Source organism: Anoplophora glabripennis, unplaced genomic scaffold (genome assembly GCF_000390285.2).
Source record: "Anoplophora glabripennis isolate ALB-LARVAE unplaced genomic scaffold, Agla_2.0 scaffold166, whole genome shotgun sequence".
NCBI lineage: Eukaryota > Metazoa > Arthropoda > Insecta > Coleoptera > Cerambycidae > Anoplophora > Anoplophora glabripennis.
This window is the reverse complement of record NW_019416519.1, coordinates 3238-14499: the sequence shown is the minus strand read 5'-3', so window position 1 is coordinate 14499 and position 11262 is coordinate 3238. Positions and strand designations below refer to the sequence as shown.

Below are 11262 nucleotides of genomic sequence, written 5' to 3'. Positions count from 1 at the left end.
AAAAACATTAACATTTACAATGACAATGTAAGAGCGAAATGGTGTCACAACAGTTTCCCTAAGTTAGTTTAAACAGTGTTCCAAATATTCAGTTACATTGTAGGGCTCAATATTTAACAAAAATTGTTTAATATGTTTTTTGAATAAATTTACACTCTGTATCTGTTTAAGTGACGCTGGTAAACAATTGAATAATTTAATACACATGTAATGTGCATTCTTTTCTGTTAGAGTTAGTCTGTGATATGGGTACATTAGATTTAAATTTCTTGTATTATACTGAGATGATGAGTCTGTCATAAAATTATTCCAGTTTTTCCTTACATACATTAAGCACTCAAAAATATACAGAGCCGATATAGTCATTATTTTGCTATTCCTAAATACCGATCTACAAGATTGGATGTAAGACATATTATTAATAATTCTTATAATTCTTTTTTGAATGACAAAAATTTTCTGTATGTCAGTGCTATTACCCCAAAACATAATTCCATATTTACAAATAGATTCGAAACTACCAAAGTAAATGATTTTTGTAGATGTACTATTTACATATTTACTAATTACCCTGATTCCATATATTACTTTACTTAATTTAGCAGCGAGCTCATCTATATGTTTTTTCCAATTTAAGTGTTCATCTAGATGCAGTCCTAGAAATTTTGTACTACTTGCTAATTCTGCTATCTGATTGTCCATTATGATATTGTTAGGTCTGTTTATTTGCCAGTAACTTGATGAAAAAAGTACTAGTTGAGTTTTATTCTTATTCATGATGAGACCATTCTTTGAAAGCCAGTCTTTTGTTAATTGTAAAAGTACCTCACTTTGTGTTATGGTGTCTGCCCCTACCAGTAAATTTGTATCGTTTATGACTGAATCACCCAACACGGTGGTCTTGAAGGCGAAAAAAGTTTGTCCCCGTAACGCAAAAACCGGGTCAGAGGGTTCGTTTCCTCTGACTCTTAACAATGAAAAATCTGTAAAGAGTGAAATCCCAGCTGTTCGCCTACTCGAGTTTTCCACCATCGAAATTTTTCAAAATGAAGGGAGCAGAAAGGCCCATAAAGTGTGTGTGTATGTGTTTGTGTATTTGTCCGTGTGTGCGTGTGGGTGTTTGAAACATGGAAATATATTTAGAAACTTGAACACAACATAAACCATCACAATAATGTGGAAAAATAGAATTTCAAGGATACAAAAAGAGCCAAAATTTTGAGGAATTTTTTCCATGTGTGTGTGTCTGTGTATCCGTGTGTGTACAAACCAATGTATTATTATGTAGAATGATATTATTATTATGAATTGAATTGTATTTTTATTCTTATGAGCGCCTTTATGTTTATAATATGAGACTCTCAATTTTGTGTGTGGGTTCCTAAGTGTTCTATTATTTTATTATTTTGATTAAAAATTTTTGGCACTTTGAAAAAGTTTCTTTTGTACTTTCAGATTTCTTTTGACACTTAGGTTACTGTGACAAACTAACTTATAAATTTGCATAATTGTGTCTGTATCAATTGATGGAATTGAGGTCAGGAAACGTCAAAATGGTTTCTGACTCTGAACAAGATATGCACACTGAGGGGGAACGACATGACATTGACAACACGACAGAGACTGACACAAATTCGCAGACTGATACCACACAAAATCCTAACAACACACAAACGGACTCGATTATGGCAACGCTGAATGGAATTCTTGGGAAAATAGAAGAAACCAATAAAGGAATCGAAAAGAAGATTGAAGATACAAATAAAGAAATCGAAAAGAAGATTGAACAATCAAACAAAGAAATCGAAAAGAAAATTGAAAATGCGAATCAAGAACTGAAGAAGGAAATGGGGAAGATAAGTCTCGACTTGAGAAATGAAATTAACATAGTTGAGACGTCATTGAGATTGGAGATGGCACAGACAAACGAAAAATTGGAGCATAAGATTGAAGAAAGCAGAAGTACATGTGAAACAAGAATTAATCAAATTGGAGAAGAAACAAGACAATTAGAAGAAACGGTGATACAAGAAAAACTACAGACACAATTGAGATGGCAGGTACAGGAAGAAACATGGCAGACTCATTTAAAAGAACAGGAAAGAAAGATTGAACAAAGGATTAGGATGGAAACACAGGGCATGATTTGTAATACGAGACATGACAAACAATCACACACAAGACTTACTAGTTTACGGTGACACAAGGACACATCCGTCTGTTTTTATAAACAAATTAAAAACACACGTGCAGACTTTACCTTCTACAAACTTAAAAAACTTTATCAGTAATACGATGAAAGGTGATGCAGATATCTGGTATCAACTAATCGAAGACAGGTGTGAAACGTTTGAGGAGTTTGAAAGACTGTTTTTGAATAAATACTGGGGGGAATTCCACCAACAAAAGGTGAGAATGAACTTATTTAACAGAAGATATAGCGATAGATTTGGAAGCTCAAAAGAGAGATACTTAATGAAAAAAATTTACATCAAACATTTGGAACCAAAATTTACCGAACTGGAAATGGTTAGGATGCTGGCAAGACATTTCGATGAAGAGGTGTACAAGGTGATAATTACACAAAGGATTAATACTATCGATGGACTTATAGAGTATGTCAGAAGCATAGACGAATATTTAACAAATGGGAGAAAAACTGATTTTGAAAAAAGAAACAGTCCCAGGTATGGAAATAATTACCAAGATAGAAGGCAACCAGAAAATAGAAACTACGAAGACAGAAGGCAACCAACTTTTAGAAACTATCAAGACAGAAGATATGGGGAAAATCGACAAAATCCACAACAGAACTACCAGGGTAACACGAATTGCGCCATGTGGTTGAAAAATAAACATTCCTATTGATCAATTGAAAAGGTATCGTATAACTCCAAACTGAGAAAATCTGATAAAGAAGTTCCTCCAACCGGAGTTTACTTTGTTAGATCCACGATTTCCATCGAGCATCTGTACAATATGCAGTCAGATTCTAACCGAGAATGACAATGATACTGTCACTAAGAGACCATTAAAGCATACGTTTATTTTTCGACCACATGGCACGCAAACTTTTTCTCGATTTTGATCATGACCACATTTATCTGGCATTTTTGCTCACTAGATTATTCTCAAAAGTATTCTCGAAGGTACTGAAAGGTATTCACACGGTTACGAAGTAATAAATTTCGAAATCAGGACAGCTCCACGAGCGTGTTCCTGGAACACCGACTGCAAGACTACCGACTTGTTTACACATGCTTCAAGTTTATATACATTGGTTTGTATATGTTTATTGCTATTTTCATGCACACACACACACACGGATACACAGACACACACATGGAAAAAATTCCTCAAAATTTTGGCTTGAAATTCTATTTTTCCACATATTGTGATGGTTTATGTTGTGCTCAAGTTTCTAAATATATTTCCATGTTTCAAACACCCATACGCACACACGGACAAATACACACACAAAAACACATACGCACATACACACACACCTTATAGGCCTTTCTGCTCCCTTCATTTTGAAAAATTTCGATGGTGGAAAACTCGAGTAGGCGATCAGCTGGGATTTCACTCTTCACAGATTTTTCATTGTTAAGAGTCCAGGAAACGAACCCTCTGACCCGATTTTTGCGTTATCGAAAACAAACTTTTTTCGTCTTCAAGACCACCCTGACAATGTGTCCCACTTTTCATGGAGACACCCTAATATCTCGCTCACCTGATATCCAAATATTTTGAAACTTTGGTGGTGAATATACACTACTGGACAAAAGTAAAACAAAACACAGCACATTTAGAAACATCTTTGTACAAGATTGTGGGTTCAAATGTGTTTGAGATATGGGTAGTTAAAAAAACATCTTAAAATAATTTTATCTGTAAAACGGGCTCCCAAATGAAAAAAATGTATTCTTATTTTTTGTCCAGAATAATGTTGATTCTAAAACAAAATATGAATTTTTTTTATAAGGCAAAAATTCTAATTTGAACACATTTGAGCCAACGATGTAATCTTGTACAAAGGGGTTTCTAAAGGTGCTGATTACGAATATCTTACTAGTTTTTTTCTAAAAAAAATCGCTAATACTTTGTGTATTGTACATATTAGTTTTTTTTTTTTCGGGACCTCTGATATATACTTCTCTACACTACTGCTAGCTGGATAGCGACTTTCTTTGTGCGACATCCGAGATCACACCTAGAAAGGCCATCACAGTTCATACGATTATGCTTGATAAGATGAATGTAAAAATCCAATGGCTCAACTGTATTAATCACTATACAATTAACCAGGAATGAAAACAGAACTTAAAAAAATTTTGAACGGTAGCGATAAACCAAAGGCGATTATTTACTTATGCAAATAAATAAATTGTTCTTTGATGATGTTAAATAAATTATTTGTCCATTCAAAGAGTCTTTTTCATTCTTGTTCCCAGGAATTTTACTGTAAACATGTATGTGATAAATTATTTTTCCAACATTATTGTTCTTTCTTTCACTTTCTGGTCAATTGTGCAGCTGTCTTAAGTCTGTGGTCCAATAATCATAAACATAATAACGTTTTCAATCCAGGAATTTCAAATTTTATTTAGTGAACACCAGATATCAACTTAAATTATTTACATAGATTTATTATTTTTACCTTCATGATTATTGGCCACAGCTTCAATAAAAATAACAAAATTTAAAACATACTTGTTGCATCTGGTTAATCATGTGCATTAAAGGATTAGTCGGTGGTGGCTGTTGGATGAATTGGAGATCTTGAGAAACTTGCTACAAGTTAAAAAAAATATGTAGATATATATTCTTAGATACTCTCAACTTAACCATAAAAAGCAATTGTACAAACTAATTTCTTAATGAATAGTGTCACTTTGTATGTGTTGTATAATTTTAACCTATTGAATACATCATTTCTCCCCAAGCCTTGAAAACGTTGGCCCAAATTTTCTACATCTAGATATTACCAATGTAAATCTTTCTGAACACAAATGCAGCTTACACAGTAATAAGTAATAAAAAATCATGGAAATTGCTCTACTTATAAAACTAACCAACATGTCAAACATTTTGTTAAAAAAATTTGTCAAAATATATAATGGGAGGTTCCGCGTCAAACGGAACAAAGCTGTGCCCAAAATTCTTGTTGACAGATGTAAACGAATAAGAACTTAAAAGATTCGTTAGGAATGCCCCTTTCGAAAAGCGAGTGGCTCCTTCGAAAAATTCAAAATGGCGACTAAAAGCAGCAGAAAATTCATATACTGAGGAAAGAACATTTGTAAAAAAATTATATTAAGATCAATTTAATCGAATATAGCATTAAAATATATGTATCTGTATAGTTTTGCGAATTTCAAATTGGCGGATTCAATATAGCCCCTACAATACCAAAATTCACAAAAAATCAGTATTAGAGATCGCACATCAATTAAATTTACTCCAATTTCGTGGATTCTGAATATTCTAGTCAATTTATCAAATCTCAAAATGGTGAATCCAACATGGCGCCCGTAGGGGTAAAAAACCACAGATATTATTAAAAAATCGATACTAACGATCCCAAAATCATTCATTTTAACTTGAAAAGGCTCACTGGGGGTTCTTTAGATCCATCGTCTGATTTTCCAGTCAAATTATCGAATCTTAAAATGGCAGATCCAATATGGCGCCCTTAATAGACATAAATTGCTGAAGTTCAAAGGAAATCCATTTGACGCGGAACGTGCCGATATAGTCATAATCCAATGAATAAAATTAGACATCCGAATTTGAAATAATTGGATTTTAATTAACTTTTGTCAATCCGTTTCTGGCATAATGGAGTATATGCATAAAGAAATGTGTAGCATTTTATCACTAAATATTATTCTCAAATGAAAGTTAATGTGAACTATACTTTGCAATGCAATTTTGCTAAAAAAATTTTAAAAGTATTTAATTTTGAACAGAAATATTATAACGGTATTGTAAATAAAAACAAAAAGTAAATTTTTACGGAACAGAACTTTTTCCTCTGTAACCGTCTTTTAAAGTTTAAGGACCAAGTCAGTAGTGGCGAAGCTTTTGCCGAGTCACCACTGAAGATGCCGATATGATGATAATGCTGAGAAAAATGACGAAATATTTGGAAGTATTGGATGATGATAATGTTAATCTGTAACTGACGGTAATCACGTACATAGGCCACAGCATAACAACCCAAAGAACCATCATCCTCTAAAAATAACATGATCCGTGAACTTGTTAAACCATATTTTATGCCTATGTGCATGTTACTTGTTCAATTTTCCTACATGTATGATTTTTTCCTTGTGCAAAAGGTAATTTATTTGCCTTTTACTTGTTACATTTGTTAATTAATAAATAATGCTAATCAGCTTTTTTTATAATTTCAAGATTAATGAAAATTAAATTAGATAGATATTTAGAAATGGTTCCCAGATTTACTCTCTCTGAATTATCCCTGTTCACAGTTGTCATTTCGTTTTGTAAAGAATAAATAGTGAAATACTTATGTAAATTTCCACCTTCATCTGAATTTCGGAAACTAAAAGTTTTTCGACAGATTTATTGAAACTTTTTTTGTTATTTTGATAAATTCCGTAACTGGTAAAGCTTAGCTTACACATTTTTGGACACCCTGTACAAGGTACAAACAATGTATTTTTACCCTTACCTGCTGTTGCATAATCAGTCTTTGTGCAGCGAGTTCCTGTTGTTGTAGGGTAATGGCACTCCAAGGTTCTGCTAATATTCTTGCTTGTGCCTGTTTATATGCTGCCATCTGAGACAAGTATTGGAATTGAAGAATATCGGGATCGGGCATTTTAGAAACATCATTTTTTAATGTTGGAAATCGTATACCAGTTTGGAAGGGGTTGGCCCCTCCGCATATCGTAATTAATTCACCTAAAAGGAAAAACCTTTCGTCGCACTGTCGCCTTACTTTTAATTGATTGCTGAAATAACCAGCTTTGTACCATTCCGCCATTTCTATATTGGAAAATGGACCTTGCATCTGGCCCTACAATAGAACATAAAATTTCGTCGTAATACATAGTTTAAGAAATAACCTGAAATATAAAAAGCTTCCTATCGCCAGAACAAATAAAAAAAAAATTAGTAACATTTTTTACTAAAGAAATTTCTAAGGATTCTAAGAATATTAAATATATAAAATGAAATACAGTTTTCAATCAGTTTGTCAAGATATTGGATGTCTCAAAATTTCAACAAGATTCGAGTTTGCACCATTTCTGTGGTAGTGTTTAAAACGAAAAAAAAACAGCTTGACAGCTGACAGTTCAGGGTTATTAAAAATGGAGAACTACACCAAAGAACACATTTTCATTGTTGAGCAATATTTTAAAAATAATGAAGATTACAATTCGTAATTTTCGTACAAAATATGGTCGCAATAGTAATTGAGTCTCATCAACTTTTGGAAAATTCTGGAAGACTGGATCAATTAGTGATCTTAAACACTCTGGCCGTCCTTCAACAAGTTTTTCAACACAAAACATCGAAGCAGTTCATGAGAGTGTTGCTGAGAGTACAGGATAATCAATTCAGTGAAGAATTGTACATTTCGACAAGCTTTCTACAGCAAGTTCATGCTTACAAAGTTCAATTTACTCAAGAAGTGAAGCCTACTGATCAGGCAGAGCAAAGAGAGTTCATTGAATGGATTATGGAACAAATAGATGCCAATTTTTTTCGTTAATAGACAAAATTATTGCATGTGGGGTTCAGAAAATCCATGAGTGATTGTTGAAAAACAAATGCATTCACAATATGTCACTGTTTGGTGTGGATTTTGGAGTCATTTCCTGGTCGTATAATTTTCCATTTTAGTGATCAGAATTGGCAGCCCAGATCATGCAATTTAACACCGTTGGACCTTTTTCTCGACATTCAGCCGCATTTATGCAAAACGGTAATGGAAAATTTCAACAAATAAGTGCGTTTGTGCCAGGAAAGTCACGGAGGCCATTTACCCGATATGCTATTCGATACCCCTATACTGTATACTTTATGAATCAATAAAAAATTTTGCAATTTTTAATTAAAAACCTGTTTTTTATCAAAATTACTTCTTGTGTGAATTTTGGGACACCCTTTAGAAGTGGCAAATGTTTGACAAGTATATCTGTAGTCTGTGATCAGCTTTACGCCCTGAGTATACAGGGTGTCCCACCAGGAATCGTCACTATCGATATCTCAGAAAGTACCTACTGATCCAATAAATCTGAAAATTTGGCAACCTAGCAAAACGAAGTAGGGCCAACACAGCCAAATTATTTAGAACTTTATGGCACTTCTGGATATACCAGACGTCGACATTAACTTTCTTATTTTAAATGGAACACTGAATCACTTTATTAAATATTCTCTATACCTAGGAGTTAGAGATTTTGAGATATTAATTTAAAAAAAAAATTGACAGATGCAAGGGTTCGCAGAGATGCTAGTAGTTCTTTTCAGGAGTGTGATATGAAGTGGATTTTTGGTACTTTTAAAGGGCATAGGTAACACTAAATTGTAGTATATCAACAAGTTAATATTTGCTGCGACATTTTGATAACTTCAATTATAACTTTGTAAATTTAAAAAACACCTTGTATTGACCCCGACAACACCCAGGCATGGCTTGAAAGAAAATTTCAATCTGCATACGATAGAGTAAAATAGTACAGGGTGTTCCATTTAAGTTAATAAAGTTATACAGGGTTCATAGTTCAAAAGTAATAAGGAATTCCCTGACTTTTACAGGTTTTTCCTAACTTTCATGAATATATTTAAAATTCCTCGACTATTCCCCGTTTTTCATGAAGAATAACGAATTCCCTGACTTTTCCCGGTATTCCCGGCCGCTATGAACCCTGTTATAGCTGTTTGAAGTTATCAAAATATAACAGTAAAAATGAAACACGTAGTATTAAATATTTTAATTTGTTGGTATACCATAATTTAGTGTTATGTACATATGCCGTTTTGCAGGTACCAAAAATCCAGTTGATATCACGCTCTTGAAAAGAGTCCACATTCTCCACGGACCCTTGCATATGGCAAATTTTTTCTTTAAAAATTAATATCTTTAAATCAATAACTTCTAGATATAGAATATATTTAATAAAATGACCTTCAAATTTCACATACAATCCGAAAATGCAATAATATAGAGAGCGTCTCATTTAAAATAAGAAAGTTAATGTCGACTTCCGGTGTAATCGGAAGTGCCATAAAGTTCTAAACATTTTAGCTGTGTGAGCCCTACTGCCTTTGCTAAGTAGGCAAATTTTCAGATTCATCGGATCAGTACTTTCCAAGATATCCATAATGGCGATTCTTGGTGGGACATCCTGTATGTATTGATAAAAAAAATAACACATTCTCAATCAGCTACAAATTAATCTTATACTGTCATTCATACAAATAATATTATTGTTAGTACAAAGTTAATACTTATATTTCATTTTCCAAAACAAATAATGATAACTAAAATATTTTGAACGTGATTTATAATCTTGAAATTTAGAAAAAAAGCAAAATAAACTAGAAAATAAAACAATGATCATATTTTTGTTACCTGGGGATCTTGATAGAACCATTTGTCATGTACTGGAGCTACTAAATTAGGTGGGGGCTGCAAGCCAGCCATCTCAAAATTACTCGGCGCTTGTTTAGGTGGTTCTTCATCAACTACAAGTTTAAGAACAAAATCTTCTTGCAGCCTTTCAAAATCAGATTCATCATTTCTAAAAAATAATATTTCGTTTGTAGTCACAATCGGTTTTAAGTTGGATTTGAAGAACTATAGAATTCCATTCCAAGAAGAGCAAAGTGTGTACCTTTGTATATCTTGTACAGGCCCATTTGTTATCACTGGTTGCTTATCACTAGGCTTTGGAGGACCCTCGGATTTGGCTCGTTCCTGAACAATAACTTCTTTATCTATTTTTTCTGGAATATTTGGAACAGATTTTTTTCTCTCTACTATTACATTATTTTCCTTGGATTGAGTATTTTCGTTCGCTTCCTTTGACAATCCCTTGGATAATACAAAAATAATTTATTTTATTGATTGGCTATACCTATAATTCTAATACACTGTATTTCAATTTTTCTTTATTTATAATTTATATAAAAAAATATCATTTTACATGAATTAAAATTAATCAATGTGAGTTAATACAGAACCTTCATAAATGATTATAAGCCACGTGACTAGTAATTATTTTATTTCAAACTGTAATTTTAATTCTTTCGCGTTGACAATAATATTTTAGTAAAATCAAAAACTACTAAGAGAATAAGATCAAGATTATGTTAATACACATTTCATTTCACCGGTTGGTGATTGGTGTAATTTTTTACTTTTCATTCAACCAATCAGCGATCGGATTATCTCGAGTGTAGATCCAATGGCTTATTAGTGTTTATTGTAAACGAATCATTATGAGCGATTTTAATTGCTTCCTATTTGCTACATTTAAGTCGTACATATTTCACAGCTAAACTTTTCTGATATTTCATCGGAATACTGGTAAGTTTTAACAGAAACAAAATTTTGAAGTTAGTAATATTATTATTTCAGAACATATTAAGCTTTTTACTCTAGAAGATGCTCTTACTGTAAAGGCTCAGTTTCAAAGTGGGACTATATACGGGGTGTTAAAAAAAGAGTGTAAAATATTTAAGGAGGTAATAGTATGAACCAAAATAAGCAGAAAAGTCTCAATAAACATGTGTTCGCAAAGTGAAGGTTGCGGAGATATGGAATGTTTTATGTTTTTTAGCCCCTTTTTTTATTTTGCAAAAACGTTGTGTATTTTCTTATAATAGTTGGTTGATGTTTAGTGAAATAAACAGTACGTATTTGACAGTTGTTCTCAGTGCACAAGTTTTCTTTCGCTATGGCTGGTTACTCTAACGCAGAATTAACAGACATGCATTTCATGTATGGTCGTGCTAATGGGAACGCCACCGAAGCGCGACGTCTTTATGTTGACGCTTATCCAAATCGCCAGATTCCTTCACAACGCATGTTTGGAAGAATTCACCAAAGATTGCGTGATACCGGTTCCTTGAGCAAACAGTGCCATTTATCCGGAAGACCAAGGTCGGTATCCACTCCTAGAGCAGAAGAAGAAATTCTAGCACTGGTAGAGCAGAATCCAGGTACGAGTGTGCGGAGAATATCAGCCGAGGTAGGAATTAGTGGTCCTCTTGTTTGGA

General features: G+C 33.1%; 1 protein-coding gene across 1 annotated transcript in view; it reads right to left on the bottom strand.

Moving 5' to 3' along the window:
* The window catches only part of LOC108907018 (GRB10-interacting GYF protein 2-like), a gene marked incomplete at its 5' end in the record, with an annotated part of 22797 nt that extends 12722 nt beyond the window's left edge, over positions 1-10075 (bottom strand). Inside the window, 4 exons of the mRNA XM_018710491.1 lie at positions 4714-4794; positions 6701-7048; positions 9614-9782; positions 9876-10075. Coding sequence (XP_018566007.1) covers positions 4714-4794; positions 6701-7048; positions 9614-9782; positions 9876-10075 — 798 coding nt within the window. The remainder of the gene's footprint in view (positions 1-4713; positions 4795-6700; positions 7049-9613; positions 9783-9875) is intronic.
* Between the last annotated feature and the right edge of the window lie 1187 nt (positions 10076-11262).